We start from the raw sequence: 24941 nt of genomic DNA on the forward strand, positions 1-24941 counted from the left end.
ATCACTTAGCCTTCATTCCCTTATGACATAATTTTAATATTTAATTTAATATAATTCTGCTGAATCTATGCTGTAGTAAATATGGAAAAGAAAACTTAAGCTAAAGAAGATGGAACATAAGGCTTGCATGAATACTCATCTGTGGAGAACCAGATCTTTCGAATCTTCTTGCTCTTTGAAATATTTATATAAGTGTTGACCTTTTAATGGGAAAGATGTAGTGATGATTTATAAAACTTAATGTCAGTTGTCTTAATCAAAATGTATTATATATGGGTGTAGTATCATCTTAGCATGCTTGTTGTGGATTCGCAACTGATTTATTGCATGAGACAGATCAAAGAGTGTATGTGATAAAAATGGTAGATACATTAAATATTACAAATTAGTAGCATTTGTAACTATATATAATAATAGTGATAGATCTATTAGAGAATTGAAATAATTCCAGTGGATTTTCTAAATATTGCATATGATTTCTGTAAAAAACATTGTTATTCTCACTTCCAAGACATCACCAGGGGACCTGAGAGTTAAAAAAATCTCCCTGCAGTCTATTAACCTGGAAGAACAGGACTTAAACTTAGGTCATGCTTTTACTTCTGTCATGTCCTGGTAGTGATTTGCCCAGCAGGACTGGCATTAAGAAGGTAGTGACCTTCTCAGTAACCTGTTGAGAAGTTTCTGGGTGTCTCCTCTTGTAGAATAGGAATAAAAGTATTTAGTTATCATTTGAGTTATTAAAAAAACAATGATCAGGTTCTAGATTATGTCATTACATTGAGGAAAAAAACCTCCATTGGTTACAAATGCTTAGGATGACATTGCTATTTATCTTCTATTATTAATTCTCTTTGGAATCCAGTATTTCCAACCTGACATGGAAGAAGCATGGATAAATTCAGTACTCTGACCTTAAAAATGCCTTATTCTTTGTCATTAGGAGCAAACAGACTTACAGGACAATTCTATTTTATACATACTCTTTAGTTCTTCAGCAGGTAGTTAAAATTCAGGGTAACTCCACTTGATTAAAGTCATTATGAAACTGGGATTTATATGAAGTATATTATTATGCTTATTCACAGTATTGAGCACAGACTTCATATACATATATAACTGAAAGTTCCTGGTAAAGTTCTTATGGAAAACATATTTTCTTTAACCATTGAATATTTTTTTTGTTCCTCCACTGTGTTTCCTCACCTGTGGGTCATGACTCCTTTGTGGTTTAATGGCTCTTTCTCAAGGGCTGCACATTAGATATCCTGTAAAGAGATATTTACATTATATTTATGATTGCAACAACAAAATTATAGTTATAAAGTAGCAATGAAAATAGTTTTGTGGTTCAATGTCACCACAACATGAGGAACTTTATTAAAGCATTGCAACGTTAGGAAGGTTGAGAACCACTGTTCTAAGAGATCACTCAGAGAAGAGCATTTAGAGTAAAATCACTATGGTGCAACTGATCAAATAAGGTAAACTTCATCTACCTGCAGGGTGCTGAGGTAAGTATTTCTATGATATTTCAAAGTGTAATTATAATTACTTTCCATTTATTTGTCACTAGATATACAAAAGCAGCACAATGAAACGAATTTATATGACAGACAATATAAAAGATAGTATATGAGAAGGAAAAGTTGGTGACAGCTCAGTTGTACTAAAGTCCCCAGATCTCGCCCTCATGTGATTGCTTTAGTGTGTGTCCATTTTCAACCAAGAAAAAGCAGACACCCAAGCCAGGTACATACTGGCAAATTCTTGAATCAGTGGATGGCAGAATGCACTTGTGTAGGGTTTTCTGTCCTTTCTTCCGGCCCAGTGCTTCTCTGAAGACAGCTGGGAGTGATGCATATGAGGTCTTCCTGTTTTGTGCTGGTTCCTCCCTCACCTTCTGCCAGTTTCTGAAGCTGCTCCAAGGGCTCTGAGTAAATGATAGTTGGTATCCTCCAGTCATCTTTGTCTGAAACAGTTTTGACCCTTTAATACAGTTCCTCATGCTGTGGTGACCCCCCCAACCATAAATTGTTTTCATTGCTACTTCACAACTCTATTTTTGCTACTGTTATGAACTGTCATGCAAATATCTGATATGCAGGCATCTGATGTACATAGCACCTATGAAAGGGTTGTTTGAAGGGGTTGTGACCCACAGGTTGAGAACCACTGGGTTAAAAACAAGTCCAGAAGCTCAGAAACTCAGCCAGTTGGGAATGCAGAACAAACCTATAATCCTAAGAATTTACTTTGCATGAGCTCCTATTTTGCTGGTTTTCATAAATCAATGAATAAAACTTGCTGTCAGGATATGTAGTTTCTCAGAGCAGAGAAGCTGGGTTTTCCTCTATGAAGAAGGAACTGTGTAGTTGCAGGTATGTTCTGTTAGGGAGAGCATGGAATGCGTGCCCAAGGCAGTTACTACGTACTAAAAGTCACTAATAAAATAAACTGAGATATGCTGAGAGTAATTTCACTTTGTTAAAAATAATTGTAGAATTAGTTATTCATAATACATCAAATGCACGACTTCTTTTTTTGTTCAAGTAACAGAAACTGAAAGTCAGAAAACAAGAGTGTGTCTGACACAGGTGTGCTGTCAGCATTACAACTATGGCAGAGGATGATGCTGTTATTGGGATCTATAAAGTATATATTTCTTTTTTTGTATTTGTGCTTTAACAGCACACATCAAAATCATTTTAGATAAATAATTCACAAATTATTAGTTATCAATGAAAATCCTATTAGGTAAAGGTCTATATAGTTTAGTTGGTGTATTTTTGGCATGGCTAGATATTTGTTGCTTATCATTTATTCATATAAATATGAACTTATTTATCAGCATGTTGTATATAAACGTATAATAACTGATGCTTAATGACTATGTATAAGGATAGCCTTTCTAAGGTTGAGTTTCATTTGTCACATATATAAGCACATATATATGCATATATATCTACTTTCATTGGAGGTAGAGTACTGAGTAATCAGAGGGAATTTATGAGTTGTTCACAGAGAATTTAGGTCTCAGAAAAATTGATAGCACTTGTGTATGTGATTGATACAATAAGATTTGAGATAGAGCACTCAAAAGCAGGTGTGTAGGAGATAGCACTAGAGGACATTAAGTACCGTAGACTCTCCACAATGCTTCCTCTTACCTATTTTATTTACCTGTAGTTGATTACTGAGTCTGTTTTGCTGGACTTCATAACATAATTTCGGTAAATTTTCAAATGACCTTTTAAAGTTACTTTTCCTGTTAGTGACTTTGGACATTTAGTGGAAGAACTGGGCAAGTGTTATTCAAATTATGGTACAGAATACAATATTATCACAAATATGAACCTTAGTTTTTAATCCCTGCTGTGTTATATTGATAGTGGGATGTAATTGATGTTGTAGTTGATAGTGATGGATGTTGCTTAAGCATAATATTTTTTAAAAACAAAGTTGGCTCAAACTCTAACTCTGTTTCTCAAATTGTGGTACTCTGATTAGCAGTGGCATCACCTTCTGTGAGCTAATCAGAAATTCAAATTCATGAACACAGCTAGACCTAATGATTCATCTCCTCTGGAGTTGACCAGAATCCTGGTTTAAAAAGTCCATGACTGAAAGCTATCATGATCTACACAGGAAACAGCTGGGGCCTTAGAAGTACTGGTTTGGTTCAATCTTATTCATAAAGGTCTTATTTTCTTATTCCATAAAAGGTGTCTTCACTTATTGAAACTGTAGGATAACTCCAAAGTTATGATTAATATTTGTAAGATAATATGGTTTATTTATATTCATTGTTATTTATATTAGTGTTTTCTAGGAATAAATAATTTTGGTAAACTTTACAAAGTATGTGCATAAAATAAGCAGTTCAGTGGAATATTTTAGTTTACTTCTTCAATTAAATCAACTGTATACAAAAAGAATAAACTTGAACTTCAGAGGAACCTGATGATTATGTAAGACACTGGTTTTCCAAAAGGTTTAGTTCACTTAGCTGGGAGACATAAAAACTAATTAGTACTTGCAAGTACATGTTTGTTAATTATTCCTTTGAGAGGAAGTTGAGATTTGCCACTATGGTTTATTTACTAGAAACTGAAAAGAATGTTGATTTATGGTCTGAGATGGCTGATAAAATCTTCATCCAAGTTTAGAAGAATTGTGCAAAATCTTTTTTGCTGTTTTGATGCTTTGGTCTGCAGATGTTCACTATTTTGTGAGGAAATAATGGTGTTAGTGATGAGGTTTCTTGGAAAGAAAGTGCTTAAAAGCTTCGGAGCTCTGGGATCAGAGTGTGCACAGCCAAATGAGCATGGCTGGGAATGCTAGGTGAGGTCTACCGGGAGCCATTCCACAGCAGCATCTGGAAGGAAACAATAAGCGACTCCGGGTTTAGTTTTCAGGCAAATGATTAAGAGGTGATTAAATGAAGGTGTTAGGATGTGAGGGCGGGAAGGAAGCACTGATGGTGTGTGTATAACATGGAACTGGGATATTGTGGAAAAGACAGAATGAACTGTAGATCACTGCTGAATTTATAAGATGAGAGTTGGATGTTTTTCAGAAGAGCTTGTAGGTATCACTTGAAACAGAACATAGACTCACATAACACAGAACACACTGGGAAGCAGTTTTTGGAACACTAAAGCACAATGATGATGTCTAGTTATTCAGGGCCACTGGAGACCATATTTAGATCTGGAAAGACATCCTCCTATTTCAGCTTTATAGTCTTCTCTGATTATATTGGCCCTGCTTTAAAGTCTTAACAAAGTGTCAGGCTTTGAAAACAGAGATCCAAAGCTTTGATCAAGTGAGAGGTTTTGGTTTAGCAGTAGCTTGGTACTAACTTGTTCATGATGCAACAGACAGCATTGTTCTAAAATGCTTTAGACAGACATTTCTCTTGTGAACATCAATCAGGCCTTCCTGTCACATTTGTAAATGGACAAATGAGCTAATTAATGAGTACAGGGATAAGATATGTTTCTTTTTAGAAAGAGGTAATAACTATCCCCCCTCCAGATCACCTTTATCCTTAAAAGCAAAGTCAAATTTGCCCTTGAATACAGTTTTGTTCTTGACACCTGGCATTGGAGCAGGTTAGAAAAATGAGAAGTTTCAAAAAGGTTTCAGCAGCTTAGAATGTAGGCATTGTTCTTAGCAGTCACTTAGAGGTCCTTTAAACTTAAGGATTTTGAAAATATAATGCTTAGTCACTACACTTATGATTCTCAAGTGTCACTAGCCAGTACATCTAACTTGTGGACACCCAAACCTGTATCTAAATGACCATGGGGAATTTCTTGCTCAAGTCTAATGTGGAAGGTGTGGTCACTCTGGGACCTAGGCTCCCTCTTGGTTTTGTAAGCTTCACTGGATCCTTCCTAATGTGCTGAGTGACAGAAATAGAGACCAGGGAAAAGAGCATCTACCTCCTACCATGGCATTCAAGAACTAACATGATTTTGCTTCATTAATTTCCTGGAAATAATTTGAATAGTGGATCCCTGGTGTGAGTGTGGTAGGAGATTCTGAATCAGCCAGGTTCACAGCAGCTTCTGTCACACAGACCATCATTGTGGCAAATCTCCAGGTTGCTTGCTTGCTTTCTTTCATTTTCTTTCTTCCCTCCTTTCTTTCTTTTTTCTCCTTCTTTCATTTCTTTCTTCCCTTCTTTTCTCTTTATCTCTCCCTCCATCTCCTTCCTTCCTTCCCTCCCTCCCTTCCTTTCTTCTCTCATTTAATGCATCCTGATAACAGCATCCTTACCCTTTACTCTTCCAAGCACCTCACCACCTGCCAGATCCTCTGCTACTTCTTTCTCTTCAGAAAAGAGCAGGCCTCTCAGAGAAATCAACCTAACATGACATAGCAAATTATAATAAATCTAGGCACAAATCCTCATATCAAGGCTGTATGAGGCTATCCAGTGGGAGGAAAAGGGTCCCAAGAAACAGGCAAAAGAGTCAGAGATATCCCTACTCCCACTGTTAGGAGTTCCACAAAAATCCCAAGCTAAATAACCAGAACATATATGTAGAGGACCTAGTAGACCCATGCAGGCTCCGTAATTACTGCTTCAGTCTCTGTGAGCTCCTATGATCCCTGATTAGTTGATTCTGTAGGCTGTGTTCTCCTTGTGTTCTCAATCCCTCTGGCTCCTACAAGTCTTCCTCCACCTCTTCTGTAGGATTGACCTACAACCTGTCATGCCAGCAAGATGTGTTGTGGGAGTGACCAAGCAATGACTGGTTTAACTTGAGACCCATACTAGGAGAGGGAGCCCATGCCTGACACTGCCTGAATGGCCATGGACTGTATAGCAAACTTCTTGTTGACCTCCAGCTCACATATAACAACAAGGAGACTTCTTATTAATTATGAAAGATTGGCCTCTAGCTTAGGCTTGTCCAACTAGCTTTTATAACCTAAATTAGCCTGCTTTTATTAATCTATATTTTACACATGGCTCCATTACTTCTGCTCTGTACCATGTGTCCCACCTCTTCAGGGTCTCCTAGATTCATCCCTCTGACTTCATCTCCACCTAGAAGTCCCACCTATATCTCCTGCCTAGCTATTGGCTGTTCAGCATTCTACACCAATCACAACAACATCTCTTTACGTAGTGTACAAATATCCTGCAACAGAACTGGGAGCTGGATGGCCCACGAGAGCTAAGGTAGAACCAAACAAAACTGGTCAAAAAGTATTCTAGATGATATGCTGCTGTATTCATATATTGGTTCCCGGCTCAGTCACCATCAGGGAAGCTTCCTCTGGCAGCTGTTGGGAACAGATACAGAGACCAACAGGTCTTTTTCACAGGCAGGACCAGAATGACTGGGACATTGTATGAGTTTTTGAGGAACAAAACTTTGTATGGTGCTTTAAAATAATAACCTTATTTAGCTCTACACATTTTCCTGCACTTTAAACTAGCATTCCCTCTCCCTTGGGGGTGATTGTTTGATTAATGGGTCTGAACAGCCAAAGCTTCAGAGGCTCCAGATTATTAAAATGTCATTTAGGTTAATTGCATCAATAGTAAAAGTTCTAGAACTTCTTTCAGGTCCCTTATTTGTTCTCAGCTACTCTGTGGTAAAAATATCATTTTCATAACCAAGACCATGCATATCTCTTCAAGATTGTAATATGATTGTAACAAGCTTGAGTGGAATTTTAAAAGAGCATTAGCTTTGATGCCTCTGGTGGCTGTAGATCATAGAAGACTGGAAAGAAAACAAATTTTTTACAAAGACAAAAGGATAGAAATCTGGGGGAATGCAGAGCTGCAAGCAAACACATCTCTTGTTTCATGTTTCCTGAAGTTACCCTGTGTATAACATTTCTCTGGAAATGTAGACATAGGAAATGCAGTGGCTGGCAGGGTCTCTGTCTCTGGAGCATTCATATGCTGGGATGAAAAATTGGTGAATGTGAGGTTTTAGTTACATGTGACTGCTCTTGGTCATAATCGTATGGATGGATTTTAGGTAGATACTTTGACCTTGCGACTCTGTGAAAGCTCTGTGCTCTTGGAGGGCTAGAATTGCTCTATAATACGATTAAGTGGGTCTTCTTTCAGATTGTAACCTTTATTAAATTTAATGTGATGGATATTCCACAAAAATGACACTTTGAGGGTAAAGGGGGATAAATTGCCTTGGACAACCAGGTGTAGGTGGGGAGTCATATCCAAATGACAGGATACACAGCCACCTCTCTCGGGCAGCGCCTCTCAAGTTGCAGCTTAGTTTGGATCCTATTTAAACAAATTCTCATATAAAAGGGAATCCAACACACACAAGAGTAATAATCGATCACTTGCCATTTCTCGCTGTGCATGATCAGATATCCCCCACTGTCTTGCAGTCAGCCTTGCTCTCAATCCCTATGCCTGCTGCTTTAGTCATTGCTCAGACCTCACAGACATTCTCTTTTAGGAGTCTGTACCATGTCTTGCTTTCCTAGGTTCCTCTCAAATCCTCACTGAGGTGGGAGTCCCTTAGACTGACCACAGGCTGCAAAATGTCTGTCTGTGTACTCTTGTTAACTTGCTTAGGACAGAAGGTTGTGGAACCAATTAGGCACAGTCTTTCCAATGGGCACCAGCTGTGCTCTGTACAGTCCACATAATTGACTGAGTAGCCCCCCTACTTCCCAGTATGCAGAGAGCATTTAAGCAGGGCTGGATTTAGGTTTACATGGAATGAAAACTACACATGCTATGATTTAAAAGCGATTTAAATGCAGTGGCCCCGGACCACCCCTCATCAGCCTGTTTACATTCCCAACATTAGAGATACCTCTGGGCCTTGAGATATGGTGTCTCTAAAATGAAATAGGCCACCTGGAAAGCAATGTATAATAAAGCCAGTAGCCGCCTCATCAGCAGTGCACAAAGTGCTATGGGAACACAACACAAATTTTAATTAGAACGAGGGCCCTGAAAGGTCACTGTTAGAAAGCTAAGCCAGCTGAGGAATCAGTCAGTGAGAAGCAGCCCAGAAGGCACTGAAGGCAAGTTCTGTGAAGAGACAGAGAAGTGTTGTCTGGCAACCTGAAGCATGGTTGTTTTCCTGTGTTGGCCAGGGCTGGATGTTCCAGGCACTGAGACCAAAGTGCTCAGGATCAGATACTCATCAATGGGAAATGGGTTAAACAGTAATATAATTTAAATGTAGATGGGGGAAAAGCACTTTTATAAGAATATTTAGTATAAATTAGTGTCTGTGAGTGAGTTTTCAATTTTGAGACCTTGTAAATAAAATGGAGAGAGGGAAATGTTGGCATCATTAGGGTGTCTGAATCTAACTTTATAAAGTGTGAGGCAGCTTCCTGTAGGAAAATATTTAGTGCTGTTCTGGGGAAGGTAGGAAAGAGTTTAATGGAGATGTAAGTTTTAAATAAATTTAACAACTTACTTTTTCTTACATTTGGGACCATTTCCCTCTCATAAATATCCTGGCGTTATATGCATTTTACATTGTTAAACTTCTAAAGGAAATCAGCATCTAAGATACACATCTGCTCTGTACAGTCTGGGAATCAGGAGGATTAAAACCTATGCTATTAGAGTCTAGTCTTGCCTCTGCAGCACGCTTGTCGGTGCTACTATTGTCTCTCATCTGGAATATTCTATAACTTCCTACTTTGCGGTCTTACTGTTTTCACTCAGCTCCCCTTCTGTCTGTTCTTAGTAGCTAAAGACAATGCATTCAAATGCACCCCAGACCAAGTCATTCCTCTACCCCAAAGTCATTGTCTGCCCCCCCCAGCTTTACATTTAGCCAGGAATAAGAATTTTCCTCTGGGTCCTCTTTAAATCTTCAATCCTGATATTTTAAGCTGTCCTTTCTACTACTTCTCTATTTAATCCTTGCCTTCTGGCTCTTCTTGGAACAGTTAGCACCTGGGCTCGTTTCCCTCAGCCAACTCCAGAACACTGCACCGACTGTTCTCCAATAGCGTGTTACTTGGCCTTCTTCCCTATCCCCCACCTCGTTTTGTTCCAACTCAAAGACTACCTTCTTATGTAAAACTGTAATGTGGCTGCTGTCCCCCCAGCTTCTTTCTCTGTTTGATTTCTTTATTGCCACATATTATAGTTATTACAGTTTTAGTGTCCTCTAGAAGTTAATGCAAAGAATGAGCCCTCCCTATCATTGTAGCTGCTATGTGCCAAGGTGCACTAAATGAATAAATGACTAAATGAAAGAGTCACTCAGTTGATTCTGCTGGCTGTGATAACAAACATCCTCCAAGGCATGCTCAATCTTAGGTACATCTGTCCCAGGACATGTGAATGTGGCCTAATGTATTTGGAGATGACAGCATCATATTGCAATGTCCAAAGGTTGAATACACTTGTTTATGTTCTCAGATTACAAGTGATCTTGTGGAGTGGTAAGGCTTCAGAACTTTAGTATGAAGATCTTGGTGTGTTATCACCAGTTGTATAACATCAAAGCTTGGCTACTCCACCCTGCTTAGCTGAACCTTCACAATAGAAACAAGTATATTCCTTTACATAAGGGGCATCCTGTCCCTTAGAAAATAAAGCTGTTCAGCCTGCTCTTGTTTTGAGGCTGCTGGACATGTAGCTCTCATCCAAATTGTTTTGGACACGTAGTGTGCAGTCGTTGTCTTTTCCAGTGTGTAATGGATTTTTATTTTGAAATCCAACATGACATCCTCTATTACATAACAGTATTAAGCAATTGCAGGTCTGTGAATTTTGGGTGAGAGACATCCACTTGTTTCGTAATGTTTCTTGAGGATGCTGTTTTTGCCAGGCTCTGTTCTAAAGGGTGGACATGTACTGGAACAAGTATGTGTCTCTTACATGAAGTCCACTCTAGGAAAAGAAGCAAGTAGCAAACATGTTATGCACATGCAACTCGGTAAATCGGGTGAGTGCTGGAAGTGTAATTGCAGTGTAGCTATCTTCTCCATATTGGGACATTTCCACCTTGGGGCATGAAGGAGGCTCATAAGTCAGGAAATGAGGCTGACAAGGTGTGATGGTTTTTATTAACTGTCATTGTGGAGGGATGTAGAATCACTTTGGAGACCAAAACCTCTGTGCCTGTCTGTAGCGGATTTTCTAGATTAGGTTAATAGAAATGGCAGATCCACTGCTAGACTGGACAACAAGGAGAAATTGAACTGACCATTGACTTTCATCCACCTCTGTTTCCCAACTGTGGATGCTGCCTCACATCTTCTCACCATGGCTTCTCTGCCAAATTAGACACATTCTTCTTTCGGTTGCTTTTGTTACAAGGCACAGAAAGCTCCAGAAAAATTTCAAGGTTGACAAGGACTTTTCCTGGGAGAGGCTGTTACATGGTCAAAAGATGCAAGATCATGGGGGCACATTCATAGCCATGGAAAAGACTGGATTTTTCACAAGGGAAGTTATAGAAGTTGTTGGAGAGAAACATGATGTGATTGAGTTTATGTTTTGAAATAGTATCAAGGCTGCTTGATATCTCAGAGAAGATGTAGCAAGAGAGGAAGCTAAGAGGCTGCATACTATATTCTTGTAATAATATACTGTTAAGAAATTATTTCCAAGAAAACAAAACCACAGTTTACTAACAATTCACATGTGGAATGTCACTGAGAGACAGAGCCACTCAGGGATGAGTCCACATGTATGTAGAGTCTGATAGCTTAAAAATGTGATTACTAAGATGGAGTCAGCTTTAGGGGAAACGTATAGAGGGAGGGCCTAAGATTTAGTTTCTGACAGAAGACCTTAGTCCTGAGCAAATGAATACTGTGCCTAAAGGGGCCATATGTATGGGCATCATTTCCCAAAAGTTGCTGAGTGTTTGAAGTGTATTTTATGGTTCTTAAAATATGATAATTCCATATGACATGAATTCTAATAGATTAAGAGATCAACAAACTTTTCTGTGCCACTACCCATAGTGTGGTTAGAATAAGTGTCTCGCTGGGTGGTGGTGGCACATGACTTTAATCCCAGCACTTGGGAGGCAGAGGCAGGTAGATCTCTGTGAGTTCTAGACTAGCCTGGTCTATAAGAGCTAGTTCCAGGACAGTCTCCAAAGTTACACAAGGAAACTCTGTCTTGAAACAACGAAAAACAAACAAACAAACAAAACTGTCTCACCCTAGCACCAATGACATAGTGAGCGACTGGGTTGCATTAAGGTTTGATCAAGTCCATTGTGCCCAAGCTGTGGGTCAAGTCAAACCTTCTGTGGTCACTTTAATGAATGTCTATTCACCTAAACCCTCCTTGTCATAAGAGGCTCTGTGTCTTAAAGAGTGATGATTGGATTGGAGAGCTAGACCATAGGTAAAGTACTTGCTGTGCAAGTGTGAGAATCTGAGTTTGAATCACTGGAAATGATATAAATGTGGGCATGATAATGCATGTTTGCAGTCCTGTGACAAGATGGCAGGTGGAGACACAAGAATCCCTGAAGATCATGGACCAACTAGCTGGGAGGACACAGTAGCAGACAACAAAAAGACCTGTCTCATGTATTTATGTAGTGCGGAAGGTGATGACAGGCACCCAAGGTTGTCCTCTGATCTCCGCCGCCTGTCGTGGCACCTGTACATCCGTGTGCCTCACATAGCCTTAATACAAAGGGAAGATCTTAGTCCTACGTCAACTTGATATGCCATGCTATGTTAACAGAGGAGGGGTGGTTTGGGAAGGCAGAGGAGAGGAGGAAGGGGAAACAGTAGTTGGGATGTAAAATAAACAAAAAAATTAATTGACAAAGAATATAGAAAAAGAACAAAAAACCTCCTACATCTGTACTTAAGACTGCTTTCAAGCTGAAAGAAAGATCTGCAGAGTTAAAGAGAAACTACAACCAACATTTTTCTTTATAGACCTCCTTGAGGTTCTCTGTCCTCTGAACATTTGGTGCCAGTCATGATAGTTGATGTGTTTAATTTACCTTTTAAATTAGCATTTTCCATAAAACATTTCCATATAGTCAGTAACTGGCCCTGTGTTCATATGTGGCATTATTCAGCCAGGTTTTGAACCCAAGCACTCATTTTTTTCTCATGCCATAGTAAGTAACCCTCTGTTGCTGTTCAGAGGTTCAAACTGAGGTTGGCATTGCTCAGTGGAACAGGATGGGTGGAGTCGATAGGGTCAGCACTGAAGGCTAATTAAAGTGTTGGCAAGTTGCAGATGGGATAATATCTCCAAAGGTTTCAAGCTATTTACCGAAAGATCTTGAATAATTTCCATAACTTATTTTGACTGTGGTTAAGAACTCTACTTAAGGTAATCTGCCTTAACTATCAACAATTCATCTTATTAAAAATGTTTAAATCAATACATATGTTTTACAGTGAACAATGACATCATTTATGCTAACTTTTCTGTAAAGATATTAAAATTTAAAAACATACCATCTTCAAGTTATTTTTATTAAAAGCAAGTGACAACCTACAGTTCATGTTACCTTTTCACTAAGCACCAGGCCACATGCTTTACAGCCACAACCTCCATAAATCTTGGCAGTGAAACTTTGGGCCAATTGCAATATCAATCCTTTTGATTTTTCCCCTTATGGTACAGGCTGGGGATTGAACTCAAGGCCCCCAGTTCATTTTAGGGCTCTAATACGGAGGTAACACTTCAAATCTCTTTTTTTCTGTTCTTTATGTTTCTTTAGTTTTGAAACAGAATTTTCCCTTATTGGCTTCAAAACTTGAAATTATCCTGCCCCACTCTCCTAAATACTATTATTCCCATTTTAAACAGAAGATGGGAGAGAAAAACAATTAAATAATTCAATGTCAGCATGTATGTCATGGTGTATAATGGTGTTTGTCTAGACCTTTTAATCACTGCACTGCATAACAAACTATGACATCATTTTCAAGACATTTCTAGGGTTTGTTTCAGCAGTATTTTAGGAATCAGATGTTCTTATGGATTATGCTTTGTTTAGGCATGTTTAAACATGGTTATTCCTTTAATATCACTTCAGTATCTAAAGAAAGTTTTCTTGGGCCAAGTAGTGACATAAGGTTTTGTATTCACTAGATCTCTAAGAAGGATTAGGATAACCAAATTTGTGGTGTGGTAACAGTTCCAACATTTTTTTCTTTTTGTTCTGGTTTGTTTTGTCTATCTATGATCCTAAGGGGCTTCCATGTAAATCTTAGAATATTGTTTTTCTATTTCTGTGAAGAATGTCATGGGGATCTTGATAGAGATAGCATTAAATGGCTTTTGACTGAATGGTCATTTTGTATATCAACTCTACCTGCTCATGAGCATGGGAGGTCTATCCCTCCTCCTCTGTCCTTCTCTTCAGAGATTTAAACTTTTCATTGTATATGTCTTTCACAGACTTGATAAGACCTATTCTCACATACTGTAATTTTTTTGAGGCTATTGGGACTCAAGTGTTTCCATTATCTCTTTCTCAGAGTATTTATTGTTTGCCTCACTGACAAATGGTTGCATTTCTATCAACACTTTGTTTCACACACAGCAGTCCTCTCAATCACTTATGTATCACATAGTATAAACTACCATGCCCTGCTTTGTTATTTTCTGAAATTATTTATGCATGTCCATAATCCTGAAAATGAGCACACATCTTAACCTATCTCAGCCATTAGAAATAAATTTTCACAGAGGTGTTTTGATGACTTTCATTAAAATATGAGACACTTCTCCCAAGTTTAAACATATCCTGTAGATGGCTGAATACTTTAATTATACATGATAAGGAGTATTATGAAACTAAAAGGACATAAGACATCCTTGATTTGATTCCCCAAGTCATTGTTATACAAAAGACATAGTATAACTGCAGCATGATGAAGAAAAACATTTTTGTCAAAATAGCAACAATTCAAAATAATGAATTGAACAATTCAATCAATTGATATCTGAGTTTAAAATTACAAATGAAATTTTCTAGTGGTTTCTGAGATAAAGCTGGGAGTGACATCGGCAAGATGGCAGAGTGTGAGTCACAAAGGCTTTATTGACAGTAATACTGAGGAAAAAAAAGTTCACACTTAAAATTTTTCCAGTAAAATTTTCTTCTGGGTTATGGTTAGCATTTCATTTCTACCTTGGTACATAATACCTTGATAATAGTGATGAAAAGTCTAGAGATCACATTTTCTAGTTTCTTGTAGGTTTATTATTAATATGAGTGCAAGAATATTTTTTCCTTGAAACTAAGTAAAAATTGCCATTTAAAGAAGCAGAATTATGTATACACAACCTCAGAACTATAGATACACTGACATTCTTCCTTTTTGCATTTCAAACTTATTTTAATGCTTTTGTGGGATGTTTTATTAAATGTTTGATTTAAAATTGCTGTTTTCAGCTCCTTATATTTTTTCTTCTTATATCTAATCCCATTCATTTCTGTTCCTGTTGTTTTGCCATGTCCTTGTTCTTGGAAATGCTCATATAATTTTATATGTTTATATATCCTCTCCTTTTATCTCACATGATTTGACTTATCCATAGTATGGTTATAGTATTGTATTGAAGCATTAAGAAATGATGAATAGAATTATATTCACATGCTTATTACTCAAGTCACATTTTAAAATTATTATTGTGTATATGTTCATGTCTCTGTGTGTGTTTGTGCACATGCATGACACAGCTTGCATATGGAAGTCAGAGTACAACTTTGTGGAGTTGGCACTTCAATCTTCATGTGGATTTCAGGGAATAAACACAGGTCCTCAGACTTGGCGGTAACCTCTACTATTCGAAGAATCATATGTTAACCCTTGAGTTTTGTCTTTTTTAACTAATAAATAATTTTAGATGATTTTAAATTATTCATTTTGTGGTCTATAATGTGCTGTACATGAGAAGTGAGCATTGTTTAATGCTGTTATGCTTTTCTATAACAATACAAATAGAGAAGAGTTCACACTCTTAAACCTCTTTTAAATACTCTGTTTAAATTATAGCTAAAGGCTGTTGGGAAACAGGTCACTGTACATGCCTGATTTTTCATTGTTCATCTATAACTTGATAGAAATAATAGAGTACCCCTGCTAATATTCTGAACTAACAAATAAAGAAATATTGCTTATTGAGGTTTAGGTGCCTTTTTAGCACACTATTTCTTTGGTTACAGATACATTTTAATTAGATTGCCAAAGATAGGCTTCAAAGTAACCTGGGCACATGTATATTCTGAAGAAAGGCTTTTCAAACCTCAGCTTTGTTAAATCAGCCCTTCCTTCTGTTTAGGTACCCAAGAAATAGAATTGTCTTTGGATCATTCTGGAGGATGCGGTTTCTGTTATATAGCTGTATTATTGCCAATAATAATAGTTTACATATTTCTGATTATACTGGATGAAAAGAGAAATATTCAATAATAAAAGATAGAATGTAGAGAGTTTAACATTGCCATAAAATGAACCATGCACATTATTCAGATGAGAGTAAAAATTTATAGAGATTTTTTTGAAAGATGAGCTCTAATGTTCCCTTAAGAGGTTTAAATTAATTTCAAAAGAAAAATCTGTTTTTCAAGTCCAGATTTCTCACATGTATGGTAATGACATTTGATTTGGCTATTATATATTATGTTTGCCTCATCTAGCCTTAATAGAACAAGAGGTGCCTAGTCTCACTGCAGCTTGATATACTTTACCTGGCTGACACCCATCCAGATACATGGCGAGGAATGGATGGGGTGGGGAAGAGGAGAGGGATTACAGGAGAAACTGGGGAGAAGGGAAGGAAGGGAAACCGATCACAATGTGAAAACAATATAAAATAACAACAAAGAAGTAATGAAACGAATGGAAAACATATAAATCTGCCTAGAAATTTCTAAAATGGGTGGTGTTTAGTAGAGAAAACATGAATACTTAAATGGCAGATAATAAAGAATCCTATCTATTATCATCAAGGGATTTGACTGTGTAAAGTCACCAATTATTGCTGACAGAAAACACAAATGCTCTTCACACACTCATACATACACTAGGATTGCACAGAAACCCCTTCAGTATAAGACGCTCATTTAATTTTATGTAAATGAAAATGTTAGTCAAGCAGATCATGTATATTCTACATGAAGGAATGGTTCATTTTGTTTTTCAACTAAAGCTGAATAATTGATATGTTTAACCTCATCTTAAATAAAACTAGGGTAGGAGCCAGGGATATTTGCAAATTAAACCTGGATCATCCAGTCTATTTAATTAACAGTGTAGCTTCATAGGTGAAAAGTACATAGGAAATTTCCCCTTAAAACTAAAGCAATATGCAAATTTAAGAATATATTTCTTTTGCTGTTTCTTTATGAGAGTGAGCCTTTGGAAGTCTGTTGTCAAATGTGGGCATGGACAATTTCTTGAAATGCTCATGCTGGATAGCACACCTTTCGTGTTTCAGCAGTGTCAAGTTCCACTCTGCACATTAAGTAGTATACACTGTGGATTATTTTAAGGACAGTGTTTCTCAGTTCTGCAAAGTAATTTTTTAAAAATCCTCAACATTGTAACTTACTAATAATTCACTGGCTCTGATATGTTCCACGTATAAGAGAAGTGCACTCCAGCCCTTGCCACAGCATAGCATGCAGAGCCTTTTGCCACATGCTATGGTGAGTTATGGTCAGGAATTTTTGTTTGTAAGGTTCACTACATCTACCGAACAACTGTAAAAATGCTGGTTAATATGTTGGCTAAACCAAAGGTCAATTTGACTTTTCCAAATTTTAAGAATGACTTAATTCACCAACACTTTCAGTTTTTTAAAAATTAGATCAATTGTTTATATGTTAGTTCTAAATAAGTAAGCAAAGAAGGACTTGCAGATATATTATAAAATAAATTTATAAAGTATTATTGGGTCACAAAAATGAAACTACTATACTTCTCTCTAAAAAGAATTCCCAAGTAGATGATAAACAGAATGATAGATGACGAAGTATATAGTTGAGGAAGTTAACTTATTGCTAGTATTAGTAAACACTGGAAAAGGATTTTTCATGGGTCTCTTGCATGTTAATATGTTTAGGAAGTAAGGTTTTTCTTTGGCTAATCTTTTCAATAATTTTGGTCTAACAGATGGTATTGGAAAATATAGATAATTCTTACTACATATCATGGAATGTTGAGGCTCTCCAAGTAAGGTTCCAGGAAGGCAAGCCACTTCCTGTGCAGACATACACTTATGGTCTCCAGTGTCTCATTCATCAGTTAGCTTTAATGTGTATTCCTTGGTGATCTTTAGTCTCTCCCTAGCAATCTCCCTATGTGATGGCTTTCTAGGAAGCCTTATAAATATGCAGACAAAACCTCATAGAATAATTGACATAAATTTATAAGTATTAAAATTACACCCATGAATTCTAAATCAATGTCATTCATTTTCTCACATCAAGAACTCACTGGTTTTTACATGACCCACTGCATATTATATTTTACCTTCTTTCTTACTGCTTCTATCTGGCTTGTTCACTTACAATTGCTTATCTTTTAACACACTTTATGATACAGGGTCTGTGTGCGATGAGGATATGTTGATGACATTAGGGAATTGCTTCTGTCATTGACTTAATTAGAGTTGGCTAGAAAGACTAGTGAATTAGATTCAAGAAGAAAGTAAAAGCACATCCAATAAGAAGGTACTCTTATTTGACTGAAATGGTCGTTATTTTTGGTTTTCTTCATATACTGGTGAATAATGACACCCAAATCACACTATGCAAAGGAAATAACCCAGCTCTTTAATTGTATATGGAATATAATTGTCATAGTTAAAACACTGTGTTCCTTCTTTGGGTAAACAGTCCCCTTTAATAAAGCAGTACTCTTTGTCCATGTATGCTGGAAGATAATTCATGATGAAAATGCAGTGGAAACAATGATAATGAGATCACAATTATGATCGCCTGGTTTTGATTTTGTTCTGGTCTCATTTCTTCCATTTGAGGACATGAGTTAATAAAAAGAAAGGAGTGTCTTCCCTTACTCCATCTGTTCATGCCATACTTCTTATTTCTTGGTCAAATTATAACCACTCCATCATTAGGCATGATTTCAGTATTGTCATCCAGAACTGAAGCCAAAACTGAGGATCTATCTCTGCTACCCTCTCGGCCCTCACCCTCGTAAGTTAATTCCATGCCTCATCAGAGAAGATGCAGAAATATAATTCTTCTCCTTCTTGGATAATTTTTTTGTTAATTAATTAGTTTCATGGAAATTGTCAAAGATAGTCTGTTAGAAATATATCAGGAATCACCTGGATTCTCTCAGGAAATTAGCAGAATGCTAACTAAGCCACTCACAACTTTGGATGCAACTATGACAGTGAACTTCTTTCCCTGTTACACACACACACACACACACACACACACACACACAAACACACACAAACACACACACCCTGGGGCCTGCATCAAAAATAGTCACTTTACTGGTCTGTAAGGATATTCCCAATGGTATAATAGTGGCATTTGTATCCTAGGGTAACCAAAGCTGTTTAATTGAAGCAAGGCCTGCTCAATAGGAGGGAACTTATTCATGCTACTGTAAACCTAACTGAGAACCACAGGCTGGAGAAGTCATAGACCCTAGAGGAGAACCAATTCCTGTCACTTTCCCAAACCACTATATGCTCTCACTACATTCTCAATTCTCATACTCATAGCCATAGGTAGGTGCAGCCCACACCCTGCATAAAAGATGCATCTTTCTACAGAAGGCAGAGACTATTACAGAGATCAATATCTAGTCAAAAGGCAGAGAATGAGTGACCAGAATGTCCAGCCCCCAAGTGGAACATCAATAGCACAACCCCTACACTTAAAGCTCAAATGACATTGAAGAAGGAGCATAAAAATTGTTAGAGACTGAATATTGGATGACTACTATGATATATATACTGTGTTCTGGATATGACAAGGATGTTTAATCCATTAAATCTCAACATTACTATGTTTACCTACATAAGACATGCAATAACTATACCAGTCAATATGCCAACCTTGGAGGAATAAAATTTCACAAGGCTGCAGGCAATCAGTGGATCCTGAGGGAGAATCAGTTTTCTTCACAGAAGAGTCCTCTATTCAGTGTGGTCAGCTGTAGATATTTGTACATGTGGGCTACACTAATTTAGCCAGAAGGTTGTGTGTGTGTGTGTGTGTGTGTGTGTGTGTGTGTGTAAGACATGATGAATTAGCCACACTCAGCTCAGAAATACCAAGTTATAATACTTGTATTGTTTGAAATATGTAGCTTATATCTCATTTAAGCTTTACATGAAATATTTAAACCTAATTTTTCTTATTTAACATTAACCTTTTAATTAACCATATTTAGATATTCTATCATGCTTATTAATAAATCTTATTAATTATTATCTAATTATCCAATATGATAATTAATACATTTAATACATCTTCTAAACTAAGTATATAAGACAAGAGATTTTGGAGTCCAAATCATTCTCTGTCTCAGCTACAGAGGAAAAGTAGGGCAGGCTAGGCAGTTAGGAGCTTTGGGTCCTATTTGGAGAATGGATGCCAGTAGGCAACATTTGTTTGGAGCTGTGATGTATGAAGAGAAAAAGAAGCAAACAGTAGTCTTCACTTCTTCTCTAGTGTCAGTGGTCTGTGTACAAGTCAAAATATTGAACCTACATTCATATTCAGGAGATAGTAGTGGCTTCTTGCTTACCCTCTGTGGTAGAAGTCTGTTACTACAAAAATCTATTTTTAAAATAATACAAAATAACTGTACAAAATAATGTATTTGTCATAACATTTCTAGACATGTATATAATGTGTTTAGATTAGTCTCTTCATATACTCATCTTTTTTATTCCCCCTTCTCTTCTTCTTCCATGTCTCTCATAGTATCATCATTTTTTTCCACCCCAAGTGAATTCAGAAGGAAAAATGATATTTATCTTTGTGAAACTGGCTTATTTGGCATACCATGGTGACAGACATTTCTATCTATTTCCCTGAACATAGCATTGTTTTTCTTTATGGATGGATAAAATACCCAAATCACATTTTCTATATCCATCCATCTGTTGATGGGTACCTAGACTGATTTTTCTGACTTGACTGTTCTAAATAGTATCAGATACAATATGCATGTCTATGTATGTATTTACATTGTGAGTTGACACTCCTTCATTTGGGTATGATTTCAGGAGTAGTTTAGTCAGGCCATGTTGTAGTTATATGTTTAGCCTTTTAATAAACCATTATACTGTCTCCATAGTGTCTGGATTAATGTACGTTCCATCAAATAGCACATAAGTGTTTCTTATTTTTGTGCATCCATGCCCAAACTTGTTTTTATCTTGGCAGTTATTCTGACTCAGGTAAGATGGAGCTGTGGTGCAGTTTTAATTAGATTTTCCCTTGTGGTTAAGGTTGTAATGATTGCTGGGCAGTTTTTTCATATATTTATTGAACATTTATGCTATTATTTAACTTTGAAAATAAACTAATGTATTAATTACTTTTCTGTTGCTGTTATAAAACATCATGGTCAAGGAAACTAATAGAAGCAAGAGTTTCTTCAGGCTTTCTGTTCCAATGGTGGAAGAGTCCATCATGGTGGAAAACCTAGCAGCAAGAAGCAGGCATGGGGACAGGAAAAGGAAGCTGAAAGCTCATATCCTTAATTACAAGGAGGAAACAAAGAAAGTAAACTGGACATACATTCACAAAGCCTGTCCTCAGTGACATGCTTTCTCCAACAAGGTCACATCTCCTAAACTTTTCAAACATCATCACCAACTGGGACCAAGTGTACAAATACCCAAGCCAATGGGGGAACATTCCTGTTTAAACCATGACTTTTACTCCCTGATCACAATGAGTTCATGGCTATATCATAATTCGAGTACATTTAGTCCAACTCCAAAAGTTCCTGTAGTCTTTTACAGTGTAACACTGCTGAAGAATCCAGTTTCTTCTGAGACTCAAAACAATGTCCTATTATAGTCTCCAGTTAAACTACAAAGCATATTACATACTTCAAACATATGATGACACAGAATGGAAGAATGAGGTCATAGTTAGGAAATACTGGATTAAAGCACGACCAAAACCTAGCAAGTCTTGTAGCTCCATGTCTGGTGTCTAATGACTTGGACAGTTCTGCTCTTCAGGCTTGGCTGCTTGCAACATGCATGCTTCTTGGGACAGTTCCGCTCATTGTTGGCAGTTGTTTTTGGCAGATATGGCTTGGCTCTGGAATCTCCAATATTGTGGGGTCTTTATTGCAACTCAGGCTTTACTTTTTCAACTCCATGCAGTGGCCTCTCAAAGCACATGGCTCCCCAAAGACCTCCATGAAGGGACTCCCCTGCCATGTGCTGCCTTGCCTCAGTGGCTCTCTGAAACTACAGGGGAAGAATCCAAGATCTCTTCTTTTTTTCGTCCATTATGTCTCCAAAGCCAAAACCATGTGCATAACACTGCCAAGTTAGGCTGCCAGCTCGGGATGGCCCCTGGCCCCTTGAATCACATTAGCAGCAGAACTTTTTACTCAGTTGTTTTCAGAAAAGGCCCAGGTTTTCCTACACCATTGGAAGCTTAGCTGGATGAGGACTTCCACTGAAGGCACCCTTTCCTTTACTCTGGTGTAGCGTGGAAAGTCACTCTAATCGCAGAAAGAAATACAAAATGTAAAGTTTGGAGATAAAAAGAGCACTAGGAAGAATGAGGTCACTGTTTTTATTTTGGGGGCAGAATCTCTTTGAGTTCGAGACCAGCTTGCTCTACAAGAGCTAGCTCCAGGATAGCCTCCAAAGCCACAGAGAAACCCTATCTCGAAATAAAACAAAAACAAAAAATCCAACAGTCTAATCGCCTTCACAATTACAGCCTCTCTTCCAGCACATGCCTTGGCTGTAGCATTAAGCTTCCTAGTGCTCTTTTTCTCTCCAAACTTCCCATTTTGTATTTCTTTCTGCCCTGCTTTTTCTCATTTCATTGTAGACCTGCTTAAACATTATCAATATCAGCCATTGTGTGGAATCAATGTTAGAAATTTCCTCTAACAAAAGGTTAGCCCATTACTTTTCAATTTAACTTCAGTTAACTTCTTAGTACAGAGGCAAAAGGCAGCCAGATTCTTTGCCAAAATATCACACAAATGGCCGCTAGCCCAGTTGCTTTTGAAAATATTTGCTTCCCTCTGAAACCTCTCGAGCCAGGCCTCTACAATTTGTTTTGCCTTCAGCGCTGTCTTTTAGACTTTTTCTAGAATAATGCCTTCATCTCTACATTCCGTATTTAACTACTTTCCTAGTCCCATGTCCCAAAGTCTTCCACATTCCTCAAACACGACAAGAAAACCAATGGCCAGGTTCTTTACAGCAATAGCCCATTCTCTGGTATATAATACTATATTAGTTACCCTTTTTATTGTTGCAATAAAACACCCAAACCAAGGTATATTACAGATTTTAGATGGTTAATAGCCGATCATTATGTACAACAGCAAGCAATAGGAATGGGGCAGGGACTTGAAACAGAGAGAGCTGAATGTAGAGCAAGATGATTGATCCCCAAAGCCAGCCTTTAGTAACAGCTTCCTCCAGCAAGGTTACATCTCCTAAACATCCAAAACAGCACCACTAATTGGGGACCAAGTGTTTCAATGTCCAAGCCTGTGAAGGATATTCTTATTCCAACCACTACAAATAGAGTGGCAATCTAAGTAATTTATTTTCTTGTACTCATGCCTTGCATTTCAGGAAGTATCCCAGTTATCTGGACTCCCTGAATTTGTGAAAATAGTAGAAGTTGGACCTAGGGATGGATTACAGAATGAAAAGGTAGGTTTATATTAGCTTTACATAGTGAATTCCTTAAAAATTTAATGGTTTGTAGATTTTATATTTTAAACAATATTTATGTATAGTTACTACCTGAATTTTAAAATCATATTGTAGGTTGGGCTGTGGTGGCACATGCCTTTAATTCCAGCACTCGGGAGGCAGAGGCAGGTGGATCTCTTTGAGTTCAAGACCAGCTTGGTCTACAAGAGCTAGCTCCAGGACAGCCTCCAAAGCCACAGAGAAACCCTGTTTTGAAAAAAAAACAAAAATAAAAATATCATATTGTAGTTTCTTTTAATTTGGAAGCAATATTTTGTTCTTCAATAGGTTTAATACAATTCACTGATACAATGTGTTTTATGATTATTTTTAGGTTATAGTTCCTACAGATATAAAAATTGAATTCATCAATCAACTTTCCCAAACTGGCTTGTCTGTAATAGAAGTAACAAGCTTTGTATCTTCCAGATGGGTACCACAGGTATTCTAATTCATAGATAATAATTTAACATGTTTAAGTTTGGTAATGAAATCAACATAATAATCTCCATATATACAAATTATTGGTTTATATCTGATAGGATTTGGAAACCATTGATATATTAATTAAATCTTAAAGTTCTGTAAGAATTAATATAATATTAAGCAATTTAAAATAACATGTAACTATATTAGCATATGATCTAAAATGACAAATATAGGTTAAAGCTTTTAAATAGTAACTTTGGGGTCTGCCTTAGATTTACTATTTATGAATGACTTTTTGAGTACCCTGAGTATCTTCAAGTGTGATAGAACTTCACATTAACAGATGAGTGATGTAAAGATGATTCTCCACTTGCTTCTTCTATCACTTATATTTACTGACAGGCAAAATGGGAGACATACAAAAGAAATGGTAAGTCATTTACAACCTCCTTATTAAAAATGATGCTATAGCTCTATCCAGAATTTCAGATATTTAACAAAACTAATCAATCCTGAGACTTTATTAGAGTTTTGGAAACATAATTAGCAATTAGCAACTAGAATAACCTTGTCCCTCCTAACCAAGTGTCTGCACAGTCCCCTGATCTCCAATTTTCTTCCATGTACATCATTTCATTTGTTACTTTTGACCTCATTCCCATGATCTTCATTGTTCTCTGTTCTTTTTACTTGGATCATTTCATATCATTCTGTTTCCTTTATCTGTGACACCTTTTCATGCCTGCTAATGCTTGATTCCCTTGACATTCTGGTTTTCATGTTCTTCCCTGCCTAAGCTTTCTCCCCTCACTGTGCTTCTTATACCAACAGTCACTTCATTGAGGGATAAAAAGATTACTCTTCTGATAGACTTCAATGTCGATGTGAAATTGACATCTTAAACTCATTGTGTTCAAACTCAGGCTCACCTTGTCCCACACTGCTCTCACATGCTGCTTTATACATAACAAGATTCTGAATTTGTGCTTGATTCTCCAAGGGATTTCTTTTTATACCTAATCAGTTACTGTCTTGCTTAGCTATGACTGCAGTAATGGAATATCAAGGTAGTTCAGATGCCAGAGATCTATTCTCAAGTCTTGGACACCTGAGATTG

General features: G+C 37.2%; 1 protein-coding gene across 3 annotated transcripts in view; it reads left to right on the forward strand.

Annotated features, from left to right (window-relative positions):
• The window catches only part of Hmgcll1 (3-hydroxymethyl-3-methylglutaryl-CoA lyase like 1), a 126453-nt gene that overhangs the window by 13404 nt on the left and 88108 nt on the right, over nucleotides 1-24941 (forward strand). For 2 of the 3 annotated variants that reach the window (XM_040739913.1, XM_040739912.1), the window contains exons 2-3: nucleotides 23273-23353; nucleotides 23730-23837. The exons of the other annotated variant lie outside the window; for it this stretch is intronic. In XM_040739913.1, coding sequence (XP_040595847.1) covers nucleotides 23273-23353; nucleotides 23730-23837 — 189 coding nt within the window. The remainder of the gene's footprint in view (nucleotides 1-23272; nucleotides 23354-23729; nucleotides 23838-24941) is intronic. 3 annotated transcript variants of the gene reach the window in all.

This window comes from Mesocricetus auratus, unplaced genomic scaffold, assembly GCF_017639785.1.
Source record: "Mesocricetus auratus isolate SY011 unplaced genomic scaffold, BCM_Maur_2.0 Super-Scaffold_100691, whole genome shotgun sequence".
Classification (NCBI taxonomy): domain Eukaryota; kingdom Metazoa; phylum Chordata; class Mammalia; order Rodentia; family Cricetidae; genus Mesocricetus; species Mesocricetus auratus.